Genomic DNA, 18,502 nt, shown 5'->3' on the forward strand with positions numbered 1-18,502 from the left:
GGGTGGGGGAGAGAATCAGAGGAGTAAAAAGAAAATTCATAGGTTGAGATAAAGACAGTTTAAAAGGTAAAGCAAAATCTGCACATGTTAGCAAAGCAACCCAAGGAATTCATTCACCCTTTCCCAGGAGCAGGCAGGGGTCCAGCCATCTCCAGAAAAGCCAGGTTCCATCATGTCTAACAGTCACCTGGAAAGGCAAACACCATCATTCCAAATGTCATCTCCTTCCTTCCTTCCTTCCCCACATCTGTATGCTGAGCATGACATCATATGGTATGGAATATCCCTGTGGTCATTTGGGATCAGCTGTCCTGGCTGTGTACCCTCCTGAGTCCTTGTGCACTCTAGCCCTCATGCTTACCTCTCACCAGGTGCGGTGAGAAGCTGAAAAGGCCTTGAGGTTGTGTGAGCACTCCTCTGTCGTAATAAAAACATCCTTGAATTATCAACCTTGTATTCAGCACAAATCCAAAACATGGTCCCGTCCAAACTATGTGAAGAGAATTAACTCTGCCCCAAAACCTAGCCTACACTACTCAACCCAATTGTTTTGATGCTTGGAAGCAGCAACTGCTAGGATTTGCCCTTTTTAACCTTTTGGGTTTTGTGCTTTTTAGCTTTTCATTTACAGAAAGCTAAGTTGAAAGGGATGTAGTGAACAAACATCTCTGAAAATCAGATAATCAGAGGGTTTTTGCTTAAGTCTGGAGTGAATGCTTTGTTCAAGTGCTCCTCCAAATAGCGATAGCTATTTTTAAATGGTCTAGGCTTTTTTTTGGAGGAAATTGTCTTGGAAATTTTTTTGGTTATATAAGAACTAAAATAGGAAGCTGGCTCTTAAATCATACTGCTTACTTTATGAAACAGATATAAACATAATGAGGAAGTGATGAAAGGTGGAACAGTATCCTTATCAACAGGTGGCCCAGGGCAGGATAAACTTCACTATTTGCCCTATAAATAAGCAGTGGATTAGAGAAGAGGCCTGCCCTAGGGAAAGATACAAGGCTAACAAGGAAAGGTAATCAATCACTTCACAGTATCTGTCAATCTGTCTTTCACATAAGTACTCAAACCATAATAATTTGAAAAGGCACTTAGAAACCTTAGTGGACTTGGACCCTAGCCAATTCCCATAGCTTTTCTGGTAACACCATCACCAGATACACAAATGGGAACTCAACAGTAGGAAAAAAAACCCAGAAGAACCCACACAAACCCAGATAAAATATTATTTACTGTGATAAAAGTGACTGAAACCTTGTGTACACCTTCCCACCTCAAACACAAACATTCTTGATTGAGCCCTGGCATGCAGACTTCAGCCACCTGATTACACACACAGCTTCTCCTCTTTCAGGGCTCCTGGGTCATAAGGGCAATGCAGGATTAGCATATAAATGGGAAATTTTTCCTTATTTTTCTTCCTTGTTGTTCAAACTGTCCCCATACTTTCCTCACTGTTCCAAGGAAAGAACCATCACATTCCTAACAGGCCATTAATTTCTAATGAAATCTCCCCAGTACAGTCCAACTTTCAATATTGTTTTGCTGAGCAGCATCCACAGCAATGAATATGGTGGCATTGATGCTAAAGGGGAAAAGGTTAAAAGTTAACATAAAAATATAGTATTCAACATAGAGGTGGTTGGACAGTTATCTCTGCTTGGGATTCACTACCTTGCCAGAGAATTTTGCATAGCTTGTCAGCCCAAAAGTGGTGTGAGTTTGGGTGAGTTGTTTGTGATTTGTTTTTCCCCCACAATGAAGCTTGTGGATCAAGCTCTTCCTTTTACTCTTTAACTCCATACTTACAGCACTTACTCAGGATGTTTCTTCCATTTAGTTTCTTCCTTACCTGAAGGAATTCAAACTGGTCTTTCCTGACTCCCAGCCAAAGGTTTTCTGAGATTAAGTTGTCATTTCTTCCCATCTAAACTGTCTGTCCTGTTCTGCATGAGCTAGTTTCATATTTATAGAAAATGGAACCAAGATAGATTCTATAGCTAAAGGGGAGGAACAACCACCTGGAAAGACAGATGTAATTCCAGTCACCTCCAGCTAATGCTTGAATGGTTTAAATATTCACTGGAAACAAGATTTAATCCCAGCTGAATTAATTCAATGCTCACAGACTCTCTCATGCAATCCTGCCAATATGCCTGGTTCTGCTGGTAAGATTCCAGTCCTATTGCCTCCTCCCTTCTACCCCCACATCTCAAACACCCCACTACATACCACAGTACAGTAAATATCTTACTCAACTTTAGAGACACAACCACACCCAATTACAAAATAGTGGAAAATACTGGTTCTTGGAGGCCATCTAGTGGGAAGAGCAGAATACTAGGAGGAAACTATTTTCTTCTTCTCTCCCCAGCATTTCTAAAAACTGTGTTAGGAGTTCTGTCTGCGCAATGAAAAACCACATTGTACAACACAGTATGTTGTAAAACCACAGATGGGAGGGTTTCCATAAAAGAATAAATTCTGTGATTCTATAAAACAAAGTTTTAAACTCACTGTTAGGTGACTGCTAGACAATTTTGGGTTTCTGCAGTTTGTTTCTGGCTGGAGAAGATGATGGAAAGTATTGGGTATTATAAGGAATAGACAGAAATTTCTTTGCTTACAGCTTTCAGAGCCCCGAGAGTGCCATTAGTGCTGCAGCCCCTTCCCACTTTTATGGGGGTTTGGCTGCCTGTGTTGAGCAAGCTCTGACACTGCCCGTGGGGTGAGCCTGCTCTGTGAGACTGGGCTGTGGAAAGGCTCTGTGAGAATGATCTGTAGGCAGCCTTCTTGAAAGCTCCTGCCCCTGTCTCAGCAGCCACATTAAAGTGCATTTAAGCTCAAGCCCTGAGCAAAGGTACCTGTGCTCTGGGCATGCCTGTGCCAGGCCATGGATCTCACTCATCCTGACCCTGACTTGCTGGCATGACCACAGAAAGTGGATACAGGTTGTAACCTCCTGACTTATGACTATCACAGATGGAAACAAGAAAACAATGACTGTTGTCAGTGCTTCATCGGTGGTACCTAAAAGATGACAAAAATACAAGTCTGCTTGAAAGGAAGTTTATTCCATGTATCATGGAAAAATCATGCATATCATCAAATAAGGCTTTACAAGAGAAAGGGTATAAAGGAAAGACACATACAAATTCATAATATATAAACTTCTCTCATCATATTACACATAATACTCTTTATAGTTACACATTTAGTAACTAATTACTACCATTGCAGACATTTCCCTTGCAAGAAAAGATAACCATTTACTAAGTTGGCTGATATGACAAATGTAAAAATATCTCATGTTTAAGCTTGTAATTACCTAGAAGTGTTTTTCTGCTAGTCACAGTTAAAGTTTCCTCATATTTTTTTTTACTGATGCATTTCACATTCTCTTATGCATTTGTTTCATGATAAAGAACAAGTTAGAGAGTGTTTTACTTGAAAAACCTGAGAAACTTACCAGACTTATTCAGATATGGTACCTGAGAGTATGAAGTTCTACAAAACAGAGCTGAAGTTTATTAACCTGAATTCTTCATAAACTCCAAATCCTTGTTAATGTTAACAAGAGTTTGGAAGCTATGCTGGAGAGGAGAATTACATTTGATTGTCTAATCTTAGTTCCTTTTTGGACAACACACAAAACCACTGAACAAAACTTTCACCAGGTCTGGAGCAAAGCAGAGAGAAAACAGTGTCGGTGTATTGCATGCAACTGCTATTATCACATTGTGCCACCTTTAACAGGTTTCTCATATACATTCATCTGCTGTTTAAATTCTAGCTGCACAGAACTATTAAACAAGACAGAAAGAAACTACTTTGTTTGCTAATATAGTGGCAAACTACCTCTTGACTTCAAGTGAAAATGCTATTCAGCTATGGGAAAAGTCAGACACTTTTAGAGAAAAAATTAAGTTTACACTCTTTTAAATACAAAGGAATGAGTGTCTGCATCTCACATCTGGCTGCTGACTCCAGTTACTCCAAGACAAACTCTTGGAGGATGTATAAAACTGAATTGAAAAGAACTGAAAGTGGAATCAGCACTGAACTACGCCCTCCAAACTTACTTATTTTATGTGATATTTGTGATATGAAGGCCTCACAAGGTATAATGACTCCAGATAATGGTCAGTGTACAAGAGAAGCAGTTTCACAAATGGGACATAATGCACTTCTTAGGCAAAAATATCTGTTTGCTATCATGCCGTACTATTTTGGTCAGTTTTTGAAATGACAAAGGAATCCCTGTCAAGAACTTGGCTGCATACACATATCTATGACAAATCGAAGAGTCTCATTTGCTAAATCATTTGAAAAGGACAAGATTTTACTACACAGTGTATCTAAGAGTCCAGTGCTATCATAGTCCACAACATTTTACAAAGGTAAGTCTCATATTTTAAAATCTATGAAAGCTTTTCCTTGTACCAAAGGTGATTACTTCAAAGTTTATAAGCATAGTCAAGTCCTCTTTCCTGGAAGAAAAATACATTTTTCTGTATCTTGCCTTAAAGTGTGATCCAAGATGATTATTATGTTATTGAATGTAAATTTATACATTAATGTTTCAGTAGTGCAGAAGATACACAGAATAAATCACTGTAAAGGAAAACTGTTCTAGCTTTCTGTCACTATATCAACTTAATTACACAACGCTGGCAAATAATTCCATTTATAAATAACAACACTGCACCTTTGACAAGATACTCAATCAAAAAAATAGGTTTGTTGAAATGCAGAAAATGTTCCTGTATAAACAGGATTATAATTATAGATCAATTCTTTTGTTTCCTCTTCTTCACTGGAGAAATGGTGCATGCTCTTCCTGGCTGTAAAACATTGTAAAAGTACAGATCATTTTAATGTTATCCTCCTCAACAATATTTATCTTGGTAAAGTAAGTTATTTTGTGTAGCACAACAACAAAAGGAATTACAATAGCTTGTATGTGAAGAACTGTGAAGATACATCTTCAGAAAGCTGGTTATAGCATATTTTATAACTGGAGAGGAAGAATTTAAAGCCAAGACTGTATAAAATAGTTATGCATGAGATACTAACAGTATCTACCAGAAATACCAGTACTTTTAACTCTGAAAGAAATGCATCAGAGTATCAGCCTACTGAAAGCTGCATGGACTGTAGCTACTGGATGAGGACAATAAAATTGAATCCTCCCCTGCTTTATCAAGTTGGCAACTCTAAAGAAGTTAAAATTAATGATGGATGGATACAAAAATGGTATTTCAGTAGAATGGTTTAGTTACTAAGTAATCACACATGAGTATATTTTTACCGGCTGAAAACAGTTTACATTTTTCATCTTATGGTTTATTTTCAAAGTTAGGGAAGATATTCTGCCTTACATTAGCTAAAAAGGCCAATTACTCATTGCAAAGTTAGGATATGAAGTACTCAGTAGGAGCAGCTAATGCTTCAGTACCTCTCCAAAAGACTGGGGAGGCCATGAAGAGTAACTTAGGATTTGGTAGGAGAGATGGGGGTAGACAAATACGGCTGAAGAAATTTTGCTCTACTGGAATAGTAGGTCAGTAGATCCAAAAGGTAGTGACACATCTGTGTGGCACTCTGCACAAGCTCCTTGGATGTGTACACATGTGTAACAGAACTCGCACACAGTGTGCCTCAACTGGATTTACAAGCAGAGCTGGCACTTGTTTTGCCCCACTTAACTTGGATAAAGGCCTGAGCAAGCTTACTTCTATTGGGAATACAGTCTGCAGACAGATACTAGAGAAAGTAGCAAACAAAGCCAAAGAACACACTGCATTCTAATATTAGACTACAAAATTAAAACCAGACTTATATTGTATTTTCTCCTGTTTCCCTCCTTGTTTTTATCACAGTCTGCCATCTCATAAAATGGCCTAGGTTGGAAAGACCTTAAAGATCATCTTGTTCCAGCCCCCCTGCCATGGGCAGGGACACATTCCACTAGACCAAGCTGTTCAAAGGCCCAGTTCTGCCTAGCCCTAAGTTCCCTATGAAAATGGTTTTGCTACATTTGCACAAAGAGGAGTACTACTACTTTATGCAAAAAAGCACCTTAAATTTGTATGAAATGCAGATTTTATTTCTACACTCTCACTGACCAGGTCAGCACAAATTGCATTTCTTTACATCACTATCTAGTTTCTTCATTAAGTTGACTCTTGATTTGAGACGAAATCTAGAGACCAAACTCAACCAGCTTAATTATTTTGTTCTTCACAGTCCCCATCAAGGAGGTAAGACAATTTCATAAGAGTCCAGCAGAATGATTTAGTAGGGATAAATTAAGGAATAAAGTTTGATTCCTTCAAATACTCCTCTATTTATATCCTCCTTACTTATAACAAACAGATGGGAAGTGTCATAAACTATCAAAATGTTATGCATTAGTTACTTCCAGATTTTTAGAGTATAAACAAAAAAAAATTAGCAGCTCTGTAAAATTCAAAAACTCCTTGTGCTGTCTATAGTACACAACTGTAGGGCACATATTGCACCCCTCTGACACATCCATACTGCCCAAGCCCTGTTTATAGTTCTGGTGTATGCATTTTGCAAGCAAAACTGAGAACACATGGAACGACTAAGCCAGTTGGAACTGAAGAAGCCCCTGGAGTTATGAATGGAGTACTTTTTTTGTTTTATTGTCTTTGTGCAAGAGAAGCCAAAATGTTACAGGGATATTTTGAAATGGTGGAAAGTCATAGAACAATGTTTTAGAGCCAGCCTAGTGAAAAGAATTTGTGGAATGCTTGGCCTTTTGATGTTACTTTCACTAAGTCATTCTATTTCTAGCACCCTTTGGTGTTTTATAAGCCTATAAAGCTTGCAAGTACTACGAGGTACTGAACTTTGACAGCTGAAAAAGAAGTCCATCATCTTCAAAGTTTTTCAGTAATGGCTGAAAAATGCCATTACTGAATGGCATTCACTCTAACCCCCAACATTTATAGATAAAACTTTTTACCTTCGTTAACAAAGAAATCAGCCATATAATACGCTGCTCTTACAGCAGACGGCGAATGTGGAATGCCTGGAGAATCCTTCCACTCAAAAGGGTTTTTCTCTGGATGCCATTGCATGCCATAAATTGGATATTTGTATGCTACAACAAAACACAAAGCGTGTAAAGGTGTATGCCTTAAGCATCATGTAATTAATCTTACTGCAAAATAAACTCAGAGGATAAGCTACAAATATACCTCACTTATTAACAGTTTCACAAAAGCTTAAACAGCAAGTTGAAACACTGTTAAAGTCACAGTAGAACTGAAGGAAAACAAATAGATACTGTAAAAGAAGGGTTTCATTCCACGCAAGAAACTATTTGTACGTAATTTTTTTGATTATTCGTTTCAAAATCAATGCATATACACACTAAAAAAAATAGTGTTTGAAGTATATCAGTCTCAAAGCTTCCCATCTGCTTGCCAGCATCACTCAGCATTCACAGCTGTACAGGATGCCAGCTCCATGGGAAAGATCCAAGTCGTAGTATCTCCTTGAAGGCCCAGTCAATCCACGGCAGCTCCCATCTGCTCCAGCCAGGCCTGGTACACTTTGGGGGAGTCAGTCCTTAGCTCTCTTCCAGGGAATAGCGGCACAGCAGCTGATGACTGCTCTGTGATAAACCGCTCACAGGCACAGGTGATGCCTGTCATTAGCCTAATCAGGTTTGCTGATCAAAGAGCTATTCTTCTCTTTTGGAGGGCAGCCAGGATGCCACACAGAAGAATCCCATTGGTGGCAGCTGGGTCCTATGGCAGGGCTGCTAGTGGTGCACTCATAAAGATCAAACACTCCCTGAAGAGCTAACTTGTTTCCTGAGCTGAGCAAGCCCAGTGTGAGACAGACAAAACAAGTCATGCAAAAGGCTTTTGGAGGAGGACAATTACCAGCATTGCCACTAATGTAATGAGGGATATTGCTGTTCCCTCTGCAGCCTGGATTGCCCTTCCCATACAGCAAACAGAGAGCACCAGGGAAACGCCAGCCTAAGCAGACAGCTGGCAAGCACGACTTGACAGAGGCACGCTGCACCGCGCAGGGATTCAACTATTGCAGCACAAGAGCTGTGCAGCTCGCACCACAGCACTCAAATATGCCAGTGCTAATGTGTAACAGCATATCTGGAAGGGGAACAGCGGTAGGAGGAGTAATAAGGCTCACAGTACTCAAAAGATAAAATATCCCTGCAAACAGAAATGCTCCTCATGGCCAGAGCGCTGACAGGGCTGATGTTCAACCTGCTATTTTAACAACTTGCAATACGAATTCACATCCATGCCACAGCACCTCTAAAGAACTAGGTTGTTACAGTCACAGTTCCCAAAGGAAATTAATTTCCTTACCTTCCATGGTAGATATAAACTCCATTTCATCATCCGTGTTAGTGGTCAGAACTTTATAGAAATTACGAAGCTTTTCATTATTGGTGAAATTCTGTAATAAGGAGAGGGGCAAGATGGAAAAGGTATTATTTGCTTATTTATTTCTAGGTTTAACAAAAAAAAAAAAGTGTTTATATTCAGGAAATAAAAAGATTAAATACCTCCATGGAGAGGCTCCATACATGAAAGTTTGATGTCAATGGCTCAGTAGCAAGTGCGTATAATACATCATCAGGGAAATTCCTGAACATTTTACTGTCTTTTGCAGCTATTACAAAGAAAAAAATTGTATTTTCCATTACCGAAACTGGTCTCAGATGGACTTATACTGACAGAAGACAATTAATAAAATGTTGTATTAAACTTTTTTGGCAGTAAATCTTTATTATTTTAGAATATCCTGCAAGAAATATCAGTAAAATAACTGCAACAGATTTTCAATGTGCTGTTACCACTGTCTACTGGTCTCGACACAGAGAGGATCCAACTTAGGTAGCAAAGGTCTCACTAAAATGAGTACCATTCTTTGACACTCATTTTAGCAGCCTTTCCACTCACAATGAGCACAAGTGACAGAATTTTTGAATGCCACTTTTTTTTTTTGATTACCCACAATGATTAAAATATCAACAGAGGCCACACTTTACCAGTGCTGCCAAGTGCCACAGCTCTATCTCAAGGGATCTCTGTGATTTCAACACTGTTCAAATGGGACAGTAAAGCTACTATTCATCATGAGGAAAGACATAATTTGAAAAATTTTAAATCACCTGCTCTCCAAGCTCAACAGGTTTTGAATCTGTGAATTTTGTCAACTTGATAACAAAAACCAGACATTATTTTGTAGGTCTGAATTTTCAAATGACTCAGTCACAACTTTGTTTTTTGCTGACTGCTGTTGATTTCAAATGGCTTGTGCTCACTCCTCTGCTTAAGAAGTGACAGCTGCACTGACTTTACAAAAATAGTCAATGCAACTTAATAACAAAGAATTTAACAGAAGATAATCAGCAGGAACCTCACAAACATTCACCCCATAGTACTTATCAAGAACAAAACACAACACCTCTTAACAAAACTCATTCATGAGATGTAATGAATTTTTCACCTGAGGTAAAGTTCAGAGGGAGTGAAAAACCATTTGTCTTGGTATGAACAAGTAAAATTTCACCACTTGTGAGATACGTAAGCTCTTCATGTCCAAGACATGTTCCCCATATTGGGAAATAATCTCCTTTATCGTTAGCCTACAAAATAAAAGCAACGACATAAGGAAACAGTAATGAAAATCTACAGAAAAGAGACTGACAAGAACTTCTGACTCCTTTTACTTGCTTTTGTGTAGGTGAGAATAATGAAGGCTAAAGGATATCCATGAGTTTTGAAGCAGCAAACTGAGCCTAATGTGGATACTGATTTCACTGTTCTGTTCTACAAGTAATTTTGAGAGCAGCCTAAACAGAAACCACAAAATGGCAACATTTCTCTAAAAAAAGCAATCATTAGAAGGGACACCTTCAATCATTAGAAGAGTCTGACACCATTTTGAGGGAAAGCAGCTTGTTACAATTCTAACTTTTCTAGGAAGCCTGCTATGATCACACAGCAAGGGGCCTTTGCAATGTCTGTGCCCACCCAGCTGTATTAAAAAAATGTGAATCCTACTACTATCATAGCTGTGGTCTTACATGACATACCTATATGACTGTTTAGCTAGCAGGTTTAGACCTGTGTTCCAAAAAGACAAAAGGTACATTTAAGCAACATTTTTTCAAAAGAATAAAAATTGCCAAGTCAGCGTGAAAACAATATGAAAAAAAAGCAAAAAGGAGAAAAAGAAAGCAAAAAACCAAGAACACAACTAGTTTCTTGTGACTTTACAAAGCATGGTGCATATATGCAGTGGAAATCTGCATTTTTAAATGGTTTACACCTGATAGTAAGTTTCAGAACTACTGTTTTTGTGAAATCTAACTAGCTTTTCTTAACTTGTTTCTCAACATTTTTAAGTTATGCATACCACAACATGCACACCACCCCTGAAGAGCTGCTGCTCAAAGCCATTTTTGAGAAAGCTAAAATGACAAGCTCAGAATAATAATGCTCCCCTAATGCATTACTGACAGTATGGCAATAAAAGCTCACAGAGCTACTTCTTCTCACAGCAAAACAAGGAAGATGTACAGAAAGAAGGCTGATAGGGCAGCAGAGTCTTCATGACCACTCTTAATGTATAATGAGACACAGAATATGAAAGACAGTGGAGTTGCAAGTAAGGACTAAAACTACTGAAGGCAAAAGATAAACTACAGTTTAAAACCAATTACAACTGAAACACAAAGATTTTGTGCCCCCCCCCTCCTTTTTTAAAATAAACTAGAGCCTGGAGATGAAGGATGTGTTAAGCAGCACTCAACATTTTAAAAACTAATTTAAGAGCTGGAAAACAGTATTTCATTTAGATTTTTGCCTAACTAGTAAAATTCTACGAACTTGAATGGGAATTAGCATTTCACATCCTCTATTCATATTAAAGCAGTGCCAGATCAAAGTAATTTCTCATTGTGAACATTTGCAAATGAAAAGGACCCCTGTTTTAGAAAAAGATAAAATTCAGTCATTCCGTACATGTAAAGATACTCTTGACTATTGTAGCTTACCTTTCTAGTAAAACTAGAAACACTTTATAGTAATTAAGATTTGAAAAATGAATATCAAAACACAAAATTATCACAAACAGCAAGGGAAAAAACCCTCCTTTGTTAGAAAGGGTTACCTAGGATGAACTGAATATTACTTTCTGCCTTTCAGTCACTGGTAGTACACATATTAGCTAATAAACCTGTCTCTCTGACCATAAAGTGACATAGGCAATTCAGTTCATCATTGTGAAATGTCAACATAATTTCATAATTGTACAACAAACCACAAGAAACCCTTGCTCCAGTGCTGCATACCAAGGCACAGGCAGCAGTTCATACAGTGAGCAGTTCCAGAAAGACAAATTAAATCATCTCACATAAAAGTGAGATAGTCTTTGTAAGACTCACCACAAATAAAGACAGACAAAAGAATAAAAACATTAGTTCCACAGGGACTGAAGAATAAAGGGAGCTCAATTACAAAATTGCAGCAGATGACTGGTCCTGAGAATGCCACTGTCTGCACTTTCCTTGCCTGCTGTTGGAAAAGTCGGCAACAAAGATGGAAGAGCAATTCCTCATTGCTCTTCACAGAGCAATGTTCACACAGAGCCATAAAGCCTCAGGTACAATGAACAAACAATACCGCTCTCACCTGAAGAACTTTGGAGACCATAACACAACATATAACAGGAGTGGGTGCCACAAGTCTGAATCTTAAGCTATTAATGCAGAAGTTTTATGCAGAATCAAGGAATGATCTACCTCTTTTCAGGCCTACAGTTAACCCACTGAATGACAGTGCAAAACTATGAAAAATATGAACCTGTCATTTTGATCTCATAACAGTGATAATAACAAGAACCAACTGCTCCTTAGTAATTACCTCCAAGGCCTTGTGGTAAAATATCTTAGCAACTCTTGAATACTCTGAAGTCCTAAGATCCACACCACCTCCTGGAAGAAGTACCCTGAAAGGCAACATCCAACAATATGATTAGCAACAGTGATCAACACAAAACTTGGACAATGTACACAGAGAAATGTCTGATAGCAGTTTTAAGGGTATGATTTAGGTCCAGGTTTCAGAAATCTACAGACAGGCATCTGTGCTCCCATTATGGACAGCAGGAATCTAGTCAGGAGAATCACTGGAGATTCAAATAGGTTTTCTAGAGTAGCCACCTGAGTGGTGGGTAGGTTGAACAGACATGTCAGCTTCACTGGCTAGCATTCCATTAATTATGTGAATTTGGACAGCTAGTGAACAGGCAAACAGCAGAAAGTTAGTTTCAGTCTTTAACTTAATCATAGTGTTCTTAGTGTTCTTCTACCGAAGAATGGTTACTCTATCACAAAGTATAGATCAAGCCTAATGTAACATAAGGAATAAGAAAGTAAACAGAAAATACATAAAACACACCAATTTTAGCTGGTATACAAAAGGTTTGCAAGCCATGACTGTCATTTCCTATGCTGACACTCAGCTGGCTCTCATTACCACTTTAAAATTCCAGCCCAAATCTCAATTAAATCTGTCCAGTGTCAGAAAAATAGAATTGTGGGCCTGGCATATTACCTTCTTATTGGAGACAACAAAGATCAAAAAGTTCCTATCAAAAAGGAAGAAAAGTAAATTTGACCATAACTTTTGGTCACACAGGATCCCACAGAGCTAAGGAAGAAAATCTCAGGGACAATTTCATAAAAAAGAGTGAACAAGATTTTTCCACCACAAAATATAATCAGGAATTGCAATTCCCTGTGTGGCTCCCCAAACCCAAAAAAACACCACAGAATAAAAAGTTTCAGCACAGTCTAGCAGAGAATTCACATAGACACATCATGATGACATGGAAAATAATCAAGTACCATCAGCAACAGTAACATGAAATAAAGGAAGTCTCTTCTGGCTGTAACTGGAACAGTGCCTGCAGAACCAACAAAACTGGATGTGTGAGCATTCCTTAACCCACTGCTGCAGAACCTCAACTGGATTTACTCAAGTCACATCCATTAGTTGTCGATTTTTTACTGAAACAGGTGTAGGATTTTCCCTACATGTCTGTGCTCTGAAAATGGCAATCTGAATCAATGAGATACTAACAAGCAGCTAGGAACAAATAGCATCTCAAACAATTCCAAGCATTTGCAGAGCAAATATGCATTTTAACCCTTGTGACCAGGTTTTATTTCAAATGAATAATGCACAGGTTCATGTAAAAGCCATAAAATATTTGGTGGAAAAGTAGTATTCACAAAAATACAAAAAACTTTACTTCCCAGTGTCAACACTGAAAATCAATACAGATGAAGGTATTTTTAAAACAGGCCAGATTATAGGTTTCTTCAGAGATCTAATTAGACAAATAAGGTGAACTTTACCTGGAAGTGTTAGGAAATTCACTCCACCTGTTCAAACCAAAACCTGGACTACACTAATTAGTAAAACTGATCATCATTTTTGCTAATGCAAAAAGGAAATAACCCATTAAGTAGCAATGATAATGGCTTGACATTGTCATAAACAGATTGAAACTACGTGTATTCCAGTATCACTGCCTGGTTAGAGCTGATGATTTCCACTCGCCATTTCAATTCCTACCTCAGAAGCACATTCATAAAATTATGTCTTTAATATAGTAAATTTCATGATTTTAAGAAGGTAGCATTTAATAGTAAATAATTTCCAACTTCAAAGAACAATGTGAAAGATCAATATATCTCCTCTTTATTCTGAATTTCAACAAAATAGAAGTCATTCCCTCCAAAGCTCCTTTTTGTTATTTACACACTGTTTTAACATGGAAGCCAACAGGTGACAGTGGAGGGCCACAGAAGGAAATATAGACCATCCTCACTCACCTACATAACACAAACTCAACTGACTTATGACTGCAAAGACAGAAGGATAAAGAAAGTGGATCTACTTTCCAAACACTTTCTTCTGCATTGATATAGGTGGTGAGGTAGAAACAATTAGAGACCCCATTGGTGGAAAAACCTTTTGGCAACCAAAGTGAAGCTGGTAGCCATGAGCAAGGGAGGAAATTATTCATTTTGTCCCCAACAGCCCACAGCAGAGAAAAGCATCACTGTCTTACACTCACTTATAGCACAAGACTGCAAAGACCCAAGTCTTAGTGTCCAGGGCATGTTGATGTAGGAGGACAATGCACTTCCCAGACAGCCAAAGGTACAAATCTGCAAGGTCTACACACACTGATTAACATTCTAGTTATATGCATAAGCTTAACAAATGCATTCATGGTTTAAGATGCTCATCTCATGACTATAAGTAGCCCAGTCACATGCTCTGGCCTCACACACCATCACAGCTGTGAAGTGTAGCATCAGCTGAATTTACTCTTCTAAAGTGCACTTTTAGCACAAGGCTAAAAAAACATCAAAGGTTTTGATTTTGTTTAGTCTGCAATAAAATCTGTTAGGCAAGATCATATTATCCCACATTTGAAAAGGAAGAAGAGAGGTGGCCGGTTGCCACAGATCCCCTGAAAACCAGGAAGTTTTCCTAACAAAGACCTGAAACACAGAATCACAACGAGCAAGACAGACCATTCAAGCAGCAAAAGAGAGAGCACACAGGGAGAAAAGAGTAGAAGAGACTGGAAATAATAGAGGAGATATGAAAAGGACTGAAAGAGGGAAAAAAGGGTAGAAACAGGGGTGAAATACTAAGCAAGTGCTATTAACCATCAAAATGAAGGTGACAGGTCAAATGAGGAAGACAGAAAAATTAACGAAGAGGAAGTTGAGTATCTCACTTGCAAAATTGCTCATAACTATAATGCCACTTCTCCCTGTCTGCAGACAAGCACAAGGGAATGCCAAGATGAGCCTTGGCACTGTTGCAGATTATCTGACATGTTCCTCAAGGAAGGAAAGGCAGCACACCAATACCAGATGAAATAATGCATTCTGTGTCTTAGAATATATTTTCATGTCTGCAGTGCCCAGCACAACCTCTCAAGAGAGTAGGAAGACAATGTTCTTGAGAACACAGCAGAGCTCAAAAACAGAACCATTATGCCTTTCAACAGAAAATCAGTGCTCAAGACTTACCCATTAATAGAGTGGAAGATTTTATTATATTCTTCATCTGTAAGATTTAATCTGAAACATCAAAAAATAATTATAGAATGCATATGATGTCCATATATTTGACCACAAAAATATAATCTCTATTGAACAGAAATGTCTGATACAGAAAATATGCAGAAGGCATGCTTTAAACAGAGTAAAATGGACACAAATCAAAAGAAACATTTCACCTGAAACAACTCAATCCACAAGATTGAAAATAGGGCCCTGTCAGGTAGAGATCCTAATGAGGTACTCTGAGACCCTTTTGCAAAACACTTGAAAAATGTACTATTTAAATGAATGGCATGGTTATTATTTCCTGCAGACCGGCAACTCCGGTTTCCAACTGATTCCCAAGAAGGGCAGAGCTGCAAACAGTGGGTCACGCCCATGCACCCCCAGCCTCCTTGCCAACGTGGCAGCAGAAAAAGCAGAAAAGGCCTTGGCTCTGTTGTAAGCCCTGCTCAGTGATAACAAAAACACCTCTGTATTATCAACTCTGTGTTCAGCACAAATCCAAAACACACCCCCACACCAGCTACTGTGAAGAAAATTAACTCTACCCCAGCCAAAATCAACACAGATGGCCACACTTCTGCAGAGGTGTGATAAGTTGGGTGTAAGTGAAAGTGTTCAGCTTTGCTGCAAGTAACTTAATTGCCAGAATTAGAAGCATCTATTCATCGGTGAAGCTTCTGGTCAGCAAACATTCTGAAAGCTCCAGCAGCTACATGAGGAATGCCGGCTTCTAATTCAGGCACTTAAGTGGTGCTCTTATTGGACTGTGTAGATACATGCTATTTTGTTTTTCTGCAGCTGTATTAGTATTGTTTTTAAGTATGGAAACTTATAATTTTATCATCTGGTTCCAGTGCATTTCATATTTTATAGCTAAGCATTGGTATGAAGTCCTGTCAGCTGTTACTTACTGTGCTACTTTTCACCAAACAACCAAAATACAAGAAGAAAGGGACCCATAGTTTGAACAGAACTGAACTTTGTTTTCTGAAAGCAGTACTGATAGCCTTCCTTGATTCCCTGAATTCCAGGGCTAAAAATTGTGAAAAAAAAAAAAAAAATCTATATCTATGTATCTAGGTATTTATGCGTGTTTGTGTGGCACTACACTGTACACTGAATACAGCTAACTTCAAAACCTATGCATGCAAAGTACAGAAGGCAATTTTACTGGTAAAAAAAAAATTAGAACTTTTCAAAGAAAGACTAGCAACATAAGTAGAAGTATTAAAAAGTACCTGTTCCACTCTGGTTTTATTCCAGTTTCTGTAACTCTCTGAGAATTGTGGCATCTTCAAATTGTTTTTGAGGAGCAACAAACACTCAGAAAAGCAGCAGAATTACTTTCTGTGCCTCTAAAGTCATACATTCCTTACATAATGCAATTATTACCCATTCCTAAGGATAAAAAAAAGTACCTTATAGGCACAGCTCGAGCACCAGCAGATTCCACAAATTTCACATATGAAGCCGCAATATAAGATCTTCCAAATCGCTGGTACTCATCAAAGTGACATTCCTGTGACAATATCCCTGAAGGGCCCAAGGAAGAAAATTAGCATCATACAAATGACAAATGCTACACACTGAAAGAAAAGTCACAAAATCACTGAATCAAATACCTTGGAAAAGACCTGTGAGATCATCAAATCCAACCTACAAATGAACACCAGCATGTCAACTAGACCATGAAACACAAGTGCCACGTCCAGTTTTTCCTTAAACGCCTCCAAGGACGGTAACTCCACCACCTCCCTGGGCAGTCCTTTACAGTATCTAATCACCCCTGCTGTGAGGAAATTCTTCCTAATGCCTAACCTAAACCTTCCCTAGGTAGCTTAAAACTGTCCTCTTGTCCTATTGCTAGCTGCCGAGAAGAGACCGACCCCCACCTGGCCCAGCATCCTTTCAGGCACTGGTAAAGACCGATAAGGTCACACCGGAGCCTTCTCTTCTCCTGCCCAAACCACCCCAGGTTCCTCAGCCGCTCCTCCTAAGACCCGTGCTCCTATTAATTAATTAAGCTCCCATTTCCTATATGCCAGCTAGCAGCGATACATTTACCGCCCAGAGGAACTGCAGGCACCGAGACAACGGGACATCAATTACGGCGCCCCGTCACGAGGTACCACATAAACACGCATTACCTGACTAAGAGGCGGCTTCCCTGCTATGACTGCTCCGCACTGTAACTTCTCTCAAGCAAGCCTGACTTTTAGAGAAAGCACGTACAGCGTCAGGCTGCTTACACCAGCTCTAGCCAAACCTCGGCTCCGAGAGACGCTTCCCTTACGGCCAAGGCAGGGTGTGCGGCCCCTCGGCCCCTTACCGATGATGGGTCTGTCGTTGCGCCCCGCCGGGAGGTCGCGCCGCGCCAGGGAGGCGGCGGAGCCGCAGCGCAGCAGCACCAGGAGGAGCGCGGCGGCCGCGACGCCACCGAGCCCTGCCGGGCGCCCCATGGCCACCGCCGGGCACGACCAACGGCTGCGGGCACGGCTCGGCTGCTGGCACAGCCCGGCTCGGTTCGGCTCGCCCGCGGGCACGGCTGCCGGCCGGGCAGGGCTGGGCGCCCGCCCCCGCGCACGCAGCAGCCGGCCCGCCCGCAGCGCGGCCCGCTGGGAAATGCAGTCCCGGCTCGCTGCCCCGCCCGCGGGCTCAGCCGCGCCGCAGGCATCCCCCGCGGCCACCTCCTTCCCTGCGAAAGCGACGCTCGTATCCGTGACACACGAGGCTGGCTCAACCAGAAAGGGTTTATTAATTAAAACATATGTTCATGCATTTTAAAAAGAGGGAAAAATTAAAAATTGCGCATTAAATCGTGCTTACAGTCAGTAGTAAGTATTTGTACCTTTTAACAAGAACTTTATTCTTTTTAGAGGCACTCCCGATGTTTATAAAGAATAACGCACTTTGTTTTGTTGGCTGCTGCTCAAAGCTGCAACATGACTGCACATCATACCAATATCTCCACTATTCATTATGTAAATGTTCCAATTATATTGTGTTCTTATTATATCAGCAATGGCAATTAAGAGTTCCCACCTCCTATATAATATGTAAACATTAAAAATAATTAACAGTTCAGGAAAAAATAACTGCACTCAGTGCTCTAACTGCTGAGTTATGCAAACACTCTACAACTTAATAACAGGATCAGGGTATTTTTGAAGACATTTAGGACTTTATATTCATAGAGCTGGTGAAATCCAAATAAAGATTAAAAAGCCCCAGCTAAATATGCATATACATAAGCAATCAAATGAGGTTTCTCCTACATAAACCAGTAGCAATCAAAGATTGGTTCATAGGAAAAGT

General features: G+C 39.6%; 1 protein-coding gene across 1 annotated transcript; it reads right to left on the reverse strand.

Moving 5' to 3' along the window:
• Positions 1-3,059: 3,059 nt before the first annotated feature.
• GGH (gamma-glutamyl hydrolase) lies at positions 3,060-17,661 on the reverse strand. Its single transcript, XM_053989135.1, has 9 exons — positions 17,517-17,661; positions 16,606-16,720; positions 15,149-15,199; positions 11,952-12,036; positions 9,532-9,670; positions 8,585-8,691; positions 8,385-8,475; positions 7,001-7,138; positions 3,060-4,850 (listed from the first exon to the last, which is right to left on the reverse strand). The coding sequence occupies exons 1-9, from the start codon at positions 17,644-17,646 to the stop codon at positions 4,729-4,731; spliced, it is 978 nt and encodes a 325-aa protein (XP_053845110.1). The 5' UTR covers positions 17,647-17,661; the 3' UTR covers positions 3,060-4,728.
• Between the last annotated feature and the right edge of the window lie 841 nt (positions 17,662-18,502).

This window comes from Vidua macroura, chromosome 1 (assembly GCF_024509145.1).
Source record: "Vidua macroura isolate BioBank_ID:100142 chromosome 1, ASM2450914v1, whole genome shotgun sequence".
In the NCBI taxonomy this organism is placed as follows: Eukaryota; Metazoa; Chordata; class Aves; order Passeriformes; family Viduidae; genus Vidua; species Vidua macroura.

Coding starts and splice junctions, on each gene's coding strand:
- GGH (XM_053989135.1), bottom strand. CDS start 17,646: ATGGGGCGCCCGGCAGGGCTCGGTGGCGTCGCGGCCGCCGCGCTCCTC. Junction 15,200..16,605: donor GCTCGAGCTGTGCCTATAAG/GTACTTTTTTTT, acceptor TTGATGTTTCAG/ATTAAATCTTACAGATGAAG. Junction 12,037..15,148: donor ATCTTCCACTCTATTAATGG/GTAAGTCTTGAG, acceptor GTTGCCTTTCAG/GGTACTTCTTCCAGGAGGTG.